The 15,092-nt window shown below is 42.3% G+C and overlaps 1 protein-coding gene across 1 annotated transcript in view; it reads right to left on the bottom strand.

The window, feature by feature from the left end:
* Positions 1-15,092, bottom strand: part of ANKRD31 (ankyrin repeat domain 31) — a 119,393-nt gene that overhangs the window by 48,358 nt on the left and 55,943 nt on the right. The window contains exons 13-15 of the mRNA XM_065407031.1: positions 9,665-9,726; positions 7,478-9,035; positions 6,526-6,786 (exon numbers count right to left, since the gene is read on the bottom strand). Coding sequence (XP_065263103.1) covers positions 6,526-6,786; positions 7,478-9,035; positions 9,665-9,726 — 1,881 coding nt within the window. The remainder of the gene's footprint in view (positions 1-6,525; positions 6,787-7,477; positions 9,036-9,664; positions 9,727-15,092) is intronic.

The following is a 15,092-nucleotide window of genomic DNA, read 5'->3' as shown; positions in this document are numbered from 1 at the left end:
TTTACAGTGGTGTAACTGAAAGCAAAATTTGACACATTGTCTTTATGTGCTACCTGTAAGATGTTGTATAGACAGATTTCACTTTGTGCAAATTATATTATACCTTTCATATTATGCATAGTGATGGAGAAAACACATTCCATTTGAATAGGATGTAAAACCTATATTATAAAATCATAGGACTGGAAGGAACCTCGAGAGGTGATATAGTCCAGTCCCCTACACTCATGGCAGGTCTAAGTATTATCTAGACCATTCCTGACAGGTGTTTGTCTAATCTGCTCTTAAAAATCTCCAATGATGGAGATTCCACAACCTCCCTAGGCAATTTATTCCAGTGCTTAACCAGCCTGACTGTTAGGAAGTTTTTCCTAATATCCAACCTAAACCTCCCTTCCAAGCTCTCTCCAGAAAATAAGCTTTGCCCATCTGAGATGCCAAAATTAGATGTCAATCACAGTAGATTGTGAAGAGGTTCAAACTATGGCAATATTTACTCTGCTGGGTTCCTTGAGTTTGGCTCCCTCTACATGGGGTCCGACTAGACCCATGGGCTCTGCTGATCCCTTCAATTTTTGCTTCTCCTCAGTAAATCCTCAGTTCCCTGCATTCCTAGAGATAGCCTCCTTCTTGATACAGGGGAAAAAAATAAGTGGGGGTATTCTCTTAAGTGCCACTTGCTCATGGTGCCAAAATGAGCTGTAACTCACAGCAAATTAGCAATACTGACATTTAAATGATCATTACTGAGTATCTGAGTTAACACCCCTTAGAGATGGATAGGGGCAATACATAAATCTCTCTGCGCTATTGTTTCTCGCTCTTTGCAATCTCAGGTACATATCATTGCATCAGCTGCACTTGATTCACATTATCTTTGCAGCCTTAAAGGCTGGGGAATTACTTTTTCAAAATGAAAGCTGAGATTCTGGAGCACACAATGGCAGCTTGTATCATCATGTACCCCTTCAACTCAATCCTTTTTTTCTTTGAGATAATGTACTGTATTTTAGCCTAAAAGCTTCTGGCTCTGAAATCCCAAATCAATCATCTGTTCTCCAGTTCCTGCTTCTTCCTTAAGCTCCTGGGACTGGAGGATGTCCAAGGGAGTCTTTAGAGAGGTAGACAAAAAAAAAAACCCAACAGCAGCCCATTAAGCTAATGACTCTTAGCAACTGGCTGCAAATGAACACAAATAATAGCAAAGTTTTCCAGTGAAGTTGTCATGCACAACAGTCTTCTTTATGTCTGCTAAAAAATATTTGCAGCAGCACAATGAGGAACTGTTAGATTACTCTAAGAACAATGGTTCTCTCTGGAGTGCATCCTCAGGTGGGTTCTGAGTGGGAAAGGACAGGAACTTGGCAAATACAACATCCAATTTGTTGAATGATTTTTTTTGTTTGTTTTTATGTACATTTTTGTGGGTGTGACTCAGTATTAAAATCCCATCAAACATAAAAAGCAGATTTAAAAATCAAAAATACAACCGGGTGGTATCCACACTTTAAACAAATATTCAAAACCTCAGAACTGACCTGTTAACTGTTTAGTGAGAAACGTGTGACTCTTGTGACAGACCAAACTGTAGGAAGAGAGTTTAGCAATTTTCACTTAGTTCTATGTAAGCCGAAAAGGAATGAGTAGGGCCTAATGAGTGCTGTACTGTAGATGGGTGAAGCGGATACTCATATTGACCACTGCATATATGACAATGTAGGAACAAAAGGTTTCTTTTCAGGAACAGAAAGGGTCAGAAAGTCCACCGGGGTGTGGAAGAGATAAGGTAAGGAAAAAAACAGCCATCCATGATGGATAACAAAGTTGATGAATGAGGAAGAAGAGCAAGCCAAGAAGCATCACCCATGTATGTTCATCCTTTTAGTGGTTCCCAATCTGCTTCTGCTCACAGCTGGAAGCCATGGTCCCAGTTTTCAGTGCCTTCAGCTACACCAGTGATGGCATCTCCTTCCATGATTAATCAAAATAGCTGCTTTCTATGGGCCCATGCAGCTCACAAAATACTGGATGAATAAAATGTTTTCTGGAGACAGTATTCTCAACTGGGGATGGAGGCGGGGTTAGGGGGGAGGAGGAGAAAGAGCTGAGCTGTGAAATGATCTTCCAGAGGAGATTACACTGAAAAATACATGGTTTTGATAAAGTTTTCCCACTACAACTGGAAATACAGAATGGGTGAACAAAATAATATGCATACAAGTATATACATGTAACTCGCCTGCCTGTCAGAGTTGGCAGCAACAAGGGCCGGGTTCAATATCTAGGGGTTCTGTTTCAATAACACAATGCAAAACCGGCTCAAGCCCCCACCCAGTGACCTGGGACAATTACATACCACCCCCCTTGGGCGCCTCTATGAGGCAATACTTCCCCTCTCGCAAGCACAGAGTCTGAGTGTAGCAAAAGCCTTTTAATAAAGGAGGGAAACAATGCAGCATTATGTTGGGGAAACACCACAAACAGGATTTATAACATAAATCATGAGCAAAAGACCCACCCCCAAGTAAGTTTGGCAGTGTCCTTTTCCCCTCAGGGTCTTAAGTCCAGCAACCCAACAGTCACCCCACCCACAGTTTCTGACCTTGGTCAGTGCAGCCCCCAGAGTTCAGAAGTTCCTCTGCAGAGTTTACCTCCCAGCCTGGGTGGAAGTGGGGGGAAATATGCTCCCCCCACTCTCACATGCTCCACTGCTCGGGTTGATTGCCACGCCTCTCCATGGGGTTCTGCCGCAGTCTTTACTTCCAGCTGCGTCTCTCCGCCAGCCACCCTGCCATCCGCTCCACTCGCCACACCACAGCTCTCCGCTATCCACTCCTCTCCACTAGCCGTCCTGCTAGCCCCCCGCCCCACTTAACACAGCTCTCAGCAAGCTCAGCTCTTTAGTGACTTCAGCTCTCAGTGATTTTAGCTGGTAGAAGGGGAGCCTCAGTGCCAGTGCACCACTAGCCTAAAGTAGGTCTAATGCTTAGACCCAGGTATCTGTGATTTCAGCTCTGTAGAACGTAACAAAACTCCAAATGGAGTCAAAATTAGCTCTGTTATTGCACACTGGAGAGAGAAGGAATAAAAGTGGTGTTTGGGGCCCACACTACCGGGCACAAACCCTCTCCCCCTCTCTCAATCCACCGGCGTTTGGAACCCATGTCCCTTGCCTAGTGAGTGCTACATAGGTGAGGGCGAGTCCCTCTGTCATAAAATGCCAAGTACAGTTCTACTGTCCTTGATTCACATAACCAGGATAACAACCCTTTATTACTCCTGCCCCAATAACTAGGGATCCCACAGCAGCCAAAGTGACCATTTGGGCAAGCAGTCCATCATGCTGGGCAGGGTGGGTGTGCCCATGCAAACGAGATCAGCCCCTGAAGTCCTTTTCCACAGCTCACCACCAGATGTCAGGGGAGAGCTCATTCTCACTCTGTTTACATCCACATACATATCTCATTATACAGATCAAACAGGAGTGGCAAACAGGGGTTTTGGAAGGAGTTTGGTGAAGGTAGTGTGAGAAGCTTTCTTTCTAGGTACAGTTCTACATTTGTTACAGTGATGGCCAGCGATGGAACAGTTACCGTGATCTGCAGTGGATATGCCATGTCTTCTTTCCTGCCTGAAGACAGAAGGGACTTCCTGTGTATAAAGAGCAAGTTTATGGCTGTGATGAAAGAAAAGATTAATGGTTTGAAGAACAAGTACTGACACTGCAGAGCATCAGAGAAGCTGAGGAGTACTTGGGGAACCAGATTCAGGAAGCATCACCATCCCAGATTCAAGAAAGAAAGGAACTGGTGATCAAGGAATCAGTGAGAGTGGAAATCAGAAAGGAGGATTGGCAGTTTGTAACCACCAGAGTCAAGAGGACCAGGCAGCATTCTACACAGCTGGAGGTGGATGAGGAGGAGTAGGCTGTGACCACCAGAGAGAAAAGGACATAGTATACGCATACAGCTGTTATCATGTTCTCAGCCTAAAAGCTGCAGAACACCTCTGTGGCTATCCAGGTGGTCAAATGGAATGGAGAGCTGAAAAGGACAAAACTGCTGCTCAGCCCAACCTGCAAGACCATCAAGTGTGCCCACAAAGAGATCTTCAACCATCCAAAGAAGACAGATGAATCCTTGTCCGAGATTCTATGCTAGATCTGTGCTAGCTCAGCTGGCATGCAGTGTCTTTACTCTACATGCCACTGTAAATGTAGACCAGGGGTTGGCAACCTACGGCATGCGTGCCAAAGGTGGCATGCGAGCCGATTTTTGATGGCACGCGGGGCGGACTGAGCCGCTCAGCCCGCTGCCGCTCTGGGGTTCCCGCTGCTGGCCCCTTGCCAGCCGGGGTCCCACCGCCGGTCCCACTCAGTGCCTGCTGCTGGCCTGGGGTTCCTTCCCCCAGGCTGGCAGCGGGCTGAGACCCCAGCTGGCAGGAGCCGGCGCTGGAAATCCCAGAGCGGTGGCGGGCTGAGCTGCTCAGCCCGCCGCCGCTCTGGGGTTCCTGCTGCTGGCCCCTTGCCAGCTGGGGTCCCACTCAGCACCCGCTGCTGGCCTGGGTGAAGGAACCCCAGGCTGGCAGCGGGCGCCGAGTGGGACCGGCGGCAGGACCCCGGCTGGCAGCAGGCTGAGACCCCAGCTGGCAGGAGCCGGCGGCCGAAACCCCAGAGCGGGGCGGGCTGAGCGGCTCAACCTGCCGCCGCTCTGGGGTTCCCGCTGCTGGCCCCTTGCCAGCCGCGGTCCCGCCGCCGGTCCCACTCAGCGCCTGCTGCCTGCCTGGGGTTCCTTCACCCAGACTGGCAGCGGGCTGTGACCCCAGCTGGCAGGAGCCGGCGGTGGAAAGCCCGCCGCCGCTCTGGGGTTTCGGCTGTCGGCTCCTGCCAGCCGGGGTCACAGCCCGCTGCCAGTCTGGGGTTCCTTCCCCCAGGCCAGCAGCAGGCGCTGAGTGGGACCGGCGGCAGGACCCTGGCTGGCAAGGGGCCAGCAGGGGGAACCCCAGAGTGGTGGCAGGCTGAGCGGCTCTCATAGACATTCATCAGTTGTCAGCAAGAAATTGCATTTTAAAAGTATGCGATAAAACCTCTTTCAACTGGATTACTTCCAACGGGATTATTTTTCTAGGAGACTATCTCATCAACACGAGTAACTCCTTCTACAGGTGTTATGCCCTGAACAAAAGACTCTGACCTGATTTATGCCGATGTAAATCAGGAGTCACTCCAATGTAGTCACACCAGCTGGAGAATTGGAATTAGGCCTAGCGAACACAGAAGAAGGGATGTTTCCCAAAGAAAGAGAGAAAGAAAAATAACAACAAAACACAAGACCAGGCACCATCTTGAGGGAGAAGTCACCACAAATGAGTTCATAAAATGCAAAGCAAATGAGTTGTATAAACTAACAGTGTGGTAGGAGAGAGTTTCACTTAGAGAGAACCTATCATAAATCACTCAACACTCAGTTTTGCGGTGCCATTTAAGAAAATATTTTTCATATCCTACTACCTGCTGCTCTCTTTTCCACATGGATAGGTGTTTGTACGTACAGCAGCTTTGCAGAATTCTACTCTTCTAGGGCAAGTAGGTTTTTTAAATGTCAGATATATCCTTAGTTATTTTTTGTCAAACTTTATAATAAGGCTAAGTATTACAATGCAGTTACATAGCAATTACAATAAGGTTTTGCTTTTCAGTATGCATTACTACTGATTCATATGATCAGAAGCTGACTAGATGCTTGATTTACTTCGTACCATCCCATTGGTGTTCTTAATACATATTCTGTTGGAAGCCAAGTATGGAAAATACAATGTACTAACACTGTGACTTTTCTCAATGCAGTTTATAATTACATTGTAATTACACTGTGTTTTTTGCTATGTAATTACAGTTAGCTTTTAAGGTTTGATCATTTTATCCATTATCCTGAGAAGAGGTGGGCAACAAGTGTGTTGCTTGGGCTGCTAAGTTTCATGACAGCTCAGTCTTGCCAGGCTGCTGAGATTGCATACAAGACAGAGAATGACAGCTTGGAGTAGGGTATCATAAGGTTCTATTGCCCTGCATTGAGGATGTTTTAGGTACAGACCTTCTAAAAAACGTTAAAATGTATTACTGGCACATGAAGCCTTAAATTAGAGTGTATACATGAAGACTCGGCACACCACTGCTGAAAGGTTGCCGACCCCTGATGTAGACAAACCCTTTAAGTCAGCTCTTTTCCCTGTAAAGAAGTAAGTACCAACATAGTGAAAAAGTGCTTGAAACTTTGTTCGTTCTTGTAGCTTTGTCAGTAATAATATTTATCATTTAAGTGCTTACTCTCCAATAGCTACATAATAACTATCAACACATTTAGAAGCCCTGGCAGTGGTTCACACACTTGGCATTTGTTGGACAGGATATATGCTTCATGCACTATGCTTATTTTTCTAAATCACTTATTATAAATTACCAAAAGTCTCCTTCTTATAAATCTTGAAAAATAAACGTATCTTTATAAAATATTATTAACAACTCACCTGATTTCTCATACATTTCCTGTTCTGCTGCTTGACTGAATTGTGATAGATTAGGTGAATTACTGTTATTGGCACATAAATCTGTATTTTGGCTGGTCTCCTGAAGGTCTTGTCTTATTCTTTTAGTTTGGATTGTTTCTGTTTCAAGTAATTGTAACATTATAGGAGTATTATTCTTTGCAGTTCCTTCTGCTTCACTTTTCTCAATGCAACATCTTCCAGTGCTTTGCTCTCCACTTCTCTCAGCAGTCATTCCCTCATCTGTTTGTTGAACAAAAGGACTTAAAATATCTGTGCCATGACTCTCATGACTTTCAGAAACATTAGCTCTATTAACTGATAGATGAAAATTAATGTCAAAGTGTTTATGTAGCATAGGCAAAGTACTTCTATGATATAATTATCTAAACTTTTGGAAATATTTTTGCATTATGAACATTTTGTTCACCATTCACTATACAATGAAAATTGTAAACATTGAATAAATAAGGATTCAAAAATTGTTCTGTGAAAATGTGGTGTTTTAGTCTGGTTTCTCTTTAAAGAAAAATTCTTTAACAAAGAGTGCTTAAGAATTTCTTCATTTTCATTACTTTAGTCAATATCAATATTATAGGTTTCAGAGTAGCAGTCCTGTTAGTCTGTATCTGCAAAAAGAACAGGAGTACTTGTTAGTCTCTAAGGTGCCACAAGTACTCCTGTTCTTTTTATCAATATTATAGTTATATTTTGAAAGTAACAAAATAACTACCAGGGGCTCGGCTGAAAAAATGGCCAATCAATTAATTTTGCATACCTGGCAATATTTCTGGAATGCAATTCATGCATTTGCCATTTGTGTATGCTACTGTATATGCTGCACATATTGTGCTGCTCTAAAAGATCTATCACAAACTACAACATGCCTACAGAGAATTCCTAAAATTATTTAAAAAATAAATAAAATTTTCACCTGATTTTTGGGAAGTTTCCTGCTCTGTTTCTTGGGTCAGCTGAGATGGATGAAGTAAATTCTTGTTCACACAACTAGTGGAATACAAATCTGTGTCTAAGCTAATTTCCTGAATGTCCTGTCTCTTTCTTTTCACTTGAAATGCTTCTTTTTCATGTAACTGTAAAGCTGTAGATGTGTTAATATCTGAATTCATTTCATCTTCAATTTTCTCAGTGCAACATCTTCCAGTGCTTCCTTCTGCGCTTAGCATCATCCTCATTCCCTCATCTGTTTGATGAGCAAAAGGTCTTAGCACACTGATGCTAAAATTTTCAGGACTTTCAGAATCACTAGCTCTATTAACAGCTGCTGAAAATTCATGCAATGAAAGCGTTTCTGTACTTGTTTGAAGTGTTTGTACAGTACAGTTATCTACATCTTTAGAGACATTTTTATAAATGTTTTGATTCTCATTGTCAATATACTGTTCAGATAGGACTGTATAGCCTGAATCAGTGAGCTTTACAGTTCCCTGTGGTGAAAATGTAGTTAGGCTTTCTGATTCTAGCCGGTTTCCCTGTAAAGAAATACCTTCAAAAAGAGGTAAAGAGTGTTTTAAACTTTGTTCCTCCTCATTAATTCTATCGATATCAAAGTTAATTTGATCTTTGGAGTTTTCAGAATAAAGAAACTGGTCTGATGGTCTATTATTCTCATTGTAAATGATGTTTTCTTCAACAAAGTGGATACTACTTATTCTCTTAGCTGCGTTCAGACTCTTGTCACCCATGCTACCGTCGTTATTGTGGGTAAGACAATGGCATTCATTATCCTGATTCATAAAACATTGCTCTGCAGTCACAAGAGGCACACTGATTTCTTCACACAAAGAAAGTACTGAGTGAGAATCAAGTTCTGTTAACTCAGCATTCTCAGACTGCTCTGTAGATGCTTTTACTACAGGAATTGAGGATTCAGTGCACAGTAAACCAGTTATCTGGTCTGTCACTATTATTGAAGGTTTGTTGTTGCTTCCACAAGTCTTCTCCTTTTCTTCTGAAACTGGAGTATCACTATTATAGAAGTCATGTTCTTTTTGCATTTCTGTCTGTTTGGGTATGCTGGGCTTTTCCCCTACTTCACAAATATTATCTGAACTATAATTATGATGTACAGAGGACCTAGTTATTCTTTTTGAGAAAGAGGTATTAACTGTGAACCCAATGTTGTTATGTCCAACATGAGGGTCATATGTTTTGTGGCTTCTGCTTCTTGTTTTGTCTCTAGATGTATCTGAAGGAGACACAATTGTCCTGTACTCACTGACATTCTCGATAGATACAATCTTTTCTACAGTCCCTGCTGATTTCTTTGTCTGTGCTGGAACCAGTCTTGTATCTTTTGAGTTTTTTTCATTCAACAATCTATGATCCTCAAATACTCTGGAGATGGAACCTTTGGCATTTCTTATTGAATTTTCTTTGCTACTTTGTTCAAAGTTGATAAATCCTTGCTTTGATATATTATTATTACCAACATCTGAATTGTGAACTGTGCTATCTGAATGTACTTCCAACTACAAAAACAAAACATGATTAATTAAATTTTCTGGTAGATTGCTTTGTAATATTTCATTCTAGATTGCTGCTTCAACTGTATAGTCAATGCTACAAGTCACAAAATATGGTAGAACTCAACTGGACTTGTCTTAGAGATTATTTCACATCTGGTGATCTGCTTGGAGCAGAAACAGAACAAAAACTAAACTAAATGTTGAAAGCATCAATGACACTATCAAAAATATGTTTTCCAAATAAAGGGTCTATTTTTGTGTTTATGATACTCTGTTTGGTGAATGCTTATCATCAATAAAATATAAAACAGTGTTTTAGGATGTAAGTTAAACATAGAAAAAATGAAAACACTTATATTCCAATACAGTATTTCTGAGAATGATAGTCTCTACCAAGGTAAATTACACAGATATTTACCACAACACATAAAATTATAGCAAGTAAGAAAAAAGGTCTTTCCACGCCTCATCATATGCTAAAGATATTATTAGTTATGAAATGTTTAGTATGTACTGTTTCTGAAGAGCATTTCAGAAATGCTCTACCTTTCTATTATACTTTATTGAAGAATAGCAGATGCATGACTGTTCACCACCAAATGACAATGATTGTTCCTTAAAAAAAAAGTTACCTGGTGCTGGTTTGTGTCATTTATTCTTTGAGCATTTAATGTACTCTCTACATCCTTTTTAGCTGAAAGGAAAACGAGAGATTGAAAGGATCAATATCAAAAGAAAATTACAATTCTCTGCTTTACAGGCACAGCATCCTATACTCAGAGTCTAGCTCGTAGTGAAACCTAACAGCCATTTGCTATCTGGAAATAACAAAGAAAACATAAGGATAAAAAAAGTTAGACATTAAAATCATGAGCTCAGATCTCCAGTTGCACCAGAAGTCTGCTTGATACAGTTGAGGAGAAGAAGGAGTAAATGTGGCTTTAAGCGTCCTGATTCCTGAGTAGGTTGACCCTTTAGAGGCCATTCTGAAGCCAGTGATAGCTGGTTCACAAGTTGCTCAAGTCATGCCCCTTCTACCCCCAGCATGCTTTGTACACTGGGCAGAGAAAGGAAACGGGATGGTGTAAAAGGCAACTCATCAGCTCTACACCTGCCAGGGATTGCCCCCGAATCAGTTTAGTTGCTGGCTGGTTGTTTAAATTAGCTTTCTGGCCACCCCTTTGTGTTGCCAGAGTGGCATAAGTGGGCTGGAATAGGGGCCAGGATCTGGCTCTAGATATTTATGTAAATAAATCAGGCACTAAAATCATAGCATATAACCATTGTGATCTTACATTCCAGTATTTATAGCTTTATCAACAGTTAAAAACAGTCCTTCTAGAGCTGGGAGCTTTCTCCTAAGGCATATGTAAAGTTAATCAGGAGAGGAATAAAAGACACACATTCACCTTCTATCGGTTACTAATTAGTCATACAACAGGACAGAAAAATGTAAGGAATGAATTCTTTATACAGAAAAACATGGAGATTGTAAAAATTCTCATGTGTTCAAAAAATTTGAAATTCAAACCACATAACAGTGACTACTGATTGGCTATGAAACTGGTTTCAATAAAGTTCAAGTAACTGAAGAATTTTCATGGTGACAACCATGTCTCCATGGCCCACAAGCATTATGAAACTTTGCACTAAGATATCTTACACTGAAACTCAATACCTGACAGACACAGAATGAGAGGTTACTCACCTTGTGCAGTAACTGGAGTTCTTTGAGATGGGTGTCCCTATGGGTGCTCCACTTCAGGTGTGGTTGCACTCCATGAGTCTTAGAGCTGAGATTTTCTGCAGTAGCACCTGTTCAGCCCACGCATGTGCTCCAGATATCCTCATGCCCTGTACCAAGGATATATAGAGTTGCATGGGCAAAACGGCCTGAGTTCCTTCTCTACCATGAAGTCCTATAGGACAGAACTCCAATGCAGAGGGGAAGGAGGGTGGGTAGTAGAGCACCTGTAGGGACATACATCTCAGAGAATTCCAGTTACTGCATGTGACAGAATACACCCCTGTATTCACACCCTACACACTACTGTAATAATCTTTGTATAAAGTACAAAGCTGCCTTGTAAGGTATCATTTGAAAACTCATAATTTGCTGGTCAGTACTGTCCTGGTAAAATATGTGTGGTAACATTGTATGTGAAATTATAAGATTCCCCTGGATGGTGTTATTAACACATGTTCCAAACCCCACAGCTCTGCTCAACAGATGGCTGGCAAACAGGTCTGTCCTAAACAAAGAAATGTGTGCTCTGCTTAATTTGCATTTAAGCAGTAAACAGAGTCATCAAGCAGGAAGGAAAGACAAAGGAAGTTCAAAAAGGTGGAAAAAACAGCAGGGAACATCCTTCCACATAGATTCTTTGTCTCCTAGTGTCCAGCTGGAAATGTTTTTCAAGAGGGGGACTGAAACAATAAAAAGGAGGGACAAACATCCCAAGACATCCCTTTCTCTTTCTCCCTGCCCATCACATTCATTACACATGAAGAGAAAAAGGAAGCAGATGTTGGACTCTGGGAGAGAGGTCCTGACCTGAAACTTTTGGCAGTAATCTGGTGAAGCATATGGTAAGAAACTTTGCTTGAATCTAATATAGTTTGTTAGGTTAGACATTAGTAAACATCTTATCTTTATTTTTCTTGTAACCATTTCTGACTTTTATGCCTCATTACTTGTATTCACTTAAAATCTCTCTTTGTAGTTAATAAACTTGTTTTACTGTTTTATCTAACCCAGTGTATTTAAATTGAAGGGTCTGAATAACTATTTGAGATAATAAACTGGCATATTATTCCCTTAAAGGAATAACGGATTTAAAATTTTTGTACTGTCTAAGAGAGATTGGGCAGTACAGAACATGTATTTCTGTGTTCGGTCACCCTGCAGTATAACCAAGGCTGGTGAGAGACAGAATGTAACCCAAGTGTGACTGGCAGGCAGCAGTTACACACAGACACTCAGGGTGTGACTTGCATGCCAGAAGGCTGTTTGTGAGTGGCCCAAGTGGGAGCTACTTCACTAAGGCACCCAAGGTTGCAGCGCAGGGGTAACACAGCCCCCCACTGGTCTGGACTGTACCCTGGTATGTCACATTGCACAAGCAGAGTAACCTCTCCTTCTTCTTTGAGTAGTATCCCTATGGGTGCTCCACTTCAGGTGACTTCCAAGCAGTATCACCTTAAGGTAGAGGGGGCTTTGGAACTGGATCCAACACTGAAGAAAGGACTGCCATAGCAACAGCTGCATCGGATCTAGTGTCATTTATCAGCATGTAGTGTTTGGAAAAAGTGTACACTGAAAATTTCAGTATTTGGAAAAAAAATTCACAGCCATGGAGACAGCTTGGGATATTGTTGAATGGGTCATTACTCTTGAAGGGGGCTAAATATTAGCAGTTTGGTGATGAACAAGAATATAACTGGAAACCCACTTTGAAAGTCTTCGGGTGGAAAATGAAGATCCTTTGGATCTGTCTGCAACTGAAGTAAACAGTGTGGGAGAGTTTCTGAATGGTTTAGTTCTGTCCAAATAGAAGGTTAAAGCCCTTCTAATGTCCAAGGTATGGAGGGCAGCTTCCCCTCTAGGGTGGTGAGGTTTTGAAAAGTACACAGGAAGGTGGATAGCTTGATTAATGTGGAAATTGGAGGATATTTTAAATATGAACTTGGGATGCTGGCACAGCAATATCTTTTTATCTTTTTATCCTTGACAAAAACCATGAAGGGAGGACTACCCATTAACCTTCCTAGTTCTCCAATCCTGTGGGCAGAAATGATAGCTACTAAGAATGCTGTTTTCTCAGATAAATATAGCAGACAACAGTTAGCTAATGGCTCCAATGGAGGTTTCATAAGACTAAAAAGGACAAAGTTCAAACCCCATAGTCTAATTTCGGGGAAAAGATTACCCAATCCCTTGATGAATCTTCTTGTCATGGGATGAGCAAAGACTGAAAATCCTTGCACAGGGGAATGAAAGGCTGTAACAATCACCTAATGAACTCTGACAGAACTCTCAGAAAGACCTGACTTCTTTAAATCCAACAGGTAATCAAGAACCCCAGAGAGGGAAGTATGAACAAGTGAAAACTGATGCTGGGTACACCAATGGTGAAATCTTTTCCATTTCTGAAGGTAAGTATTTCTAGTAGAGTTCTTTCTGCTTTTAATAGGATCTGTTTTACCTCTGCTGAACTGGAAACCTCTATGCCCAAGTGAAAGGGATAATGGACTTTTCACCCACGCCTCATGGAACGCTTGGGGGATGGTGATTCTGCACCAGGTGATGCTGGCTGGCTGTCCACCAGGATCTTCAGAGGAACTCTACCCTCCTGCTTCTGTTCCTGCAGTTCAACCAGACGCCTCAACGTGTCTGCTTGGTCCCTCATAATCCTAAGCATCTTATCCTGTGCTGCACGCTCTTGCTCATTGGAAGCTTTCCTGCTCTCCATATCTATGTCTAACTTCTCAGACAGTGAAATCCTCCACACTCTCAGCTTTGTGTCAGCTGTCCCAGAGGTGTTCATTATCTCGGTGAACATGTCCTCACGCGTTCCCTTTCTCCTCCTTCTAATCAGCGAAAGTTTTCTTTCTGGTGTTGATGACACGCTGAAGGACACGTTGTTAGTCATGGGGAAAAATAAAGGAGCCATTTTACATGAATAAAATGTTTCCAAAGCAAGGCCATTTTCATAAAAAGAAACAACCCCTTATTACATTAGGTGCAGGCCATAACATAATCAGAATCTATAACTGTTCACTGTGCTGTTTTGCTTCTCCAGCCATGGCGAGTAGGCCCCCCTGGGTCATGGGTGACTGCACTTTTAATGAAGTTTATGGCAGGCTCATGTCAGGAGCAGAGGTAGCTAGTCGAACAATGGCCCTTACCCATAGCATCACGGGAAGCTGTTTACGAACAGAGTGGGGAGGAACGTTTTCACTCCCAAATTGCGGGATCTCTCATGTGGGGCCCCAGTCCCCTATCAGTCACTTTAAACTACTTGCTGACTCATGCTGAGCACAATAAAGGCACATTAGCGGCTGCATGGTTTGGCGATCCAGAATGGGGGGGGGGGGTCGGTCTACATACCCTTTTTTTAGCTTGTAAGAGCACTTTTAATGAGAACTTCCCCCATTTCCCCGAGGTGACCCTATCTGATATCAGTCTCCTGAGGGTAACAGAGGTGGAAAGGAAGGAGATGCTGTATAAACCCGATCCTTATGCTGCTATGCTATAACGCAATGATGCCAGTAGAATTAATTCAGGAGTGGCGTGGGAAAGTGTCCTACCATGGTGGAAGAAATAAGACTGCCCTGCCCAGAAACCTTCTGCAAAGTATTGCAGAGTATCTCCATGAAAGTTTCCTAGAGATATCTATGGAGGATTTCCGGGCTATCCCAGTCCACTTAAACAGTCTTTTCCGGGGGCCACTCTCTGCATAGCTGGAGCGGCCTCTTGTAAGCAGAGAACCACAGCACCTCGCTTTTTCTTCACAGTAAACATGCAATACCACTGAATGTGTGTGTGTGACGTTGTGCAGTCTACATGGTTTTATAAAAACTTGATAAGAAGTCAATATAATGTAACTGGGATAGTTTTAGAGAAAATACGGTAATAAGTGAATGTAACGTAACTGGGATATGCTTCATGCAAAAGGTCTCTTGTAAGGTATCATTACAAAGCTTATAATCTACTGAGTATGATCATCTGATATGTATAAATGTATCACTCTTGTATCTAAAACTAGAACTATAAAATGTAACTCTGAGGGCCTATTGTAATTATGTAAAGTGTGGGCCATTAATGATGGTTTGGAATCTTGATGACTCCCATTGTCTGCAGATGGCTGTTTACCTGTGAGTCTCCCTGTATATGTGTGTGCTGGCAAGTGAGTAATGAAGTCTTGCAGTGACATGTGATCATGTCACCTGAACTGGAATCCATCTTTAACCTGGTGCTTTTCCAGTGGGGGGGGGGTGGAAACCCAGAGGGACAAAGGGTGCCCGCCTTATGCAAAAGATATATAAAGGGGTGGAACA

Source organism: Emys orbicularis, chromosome 6 (assembly GCF_028017835.1).
Source record: "Emys orbicularis isolate rEmyOrb1 chromosome 6, rEmyOrb1.hap1, whole genome shotgun sequence".
NCBI classification, from domain to species: domain Eukaryota; kingdom Metazoa; phylum Chordata; order Testudines; family Emydidae; genus Emys; species Emys orbicularis.
Note: the sequence above shows the minus strand (reverse complement) of the source record. Positions and strands in the feature narration are given on the sequence as shown.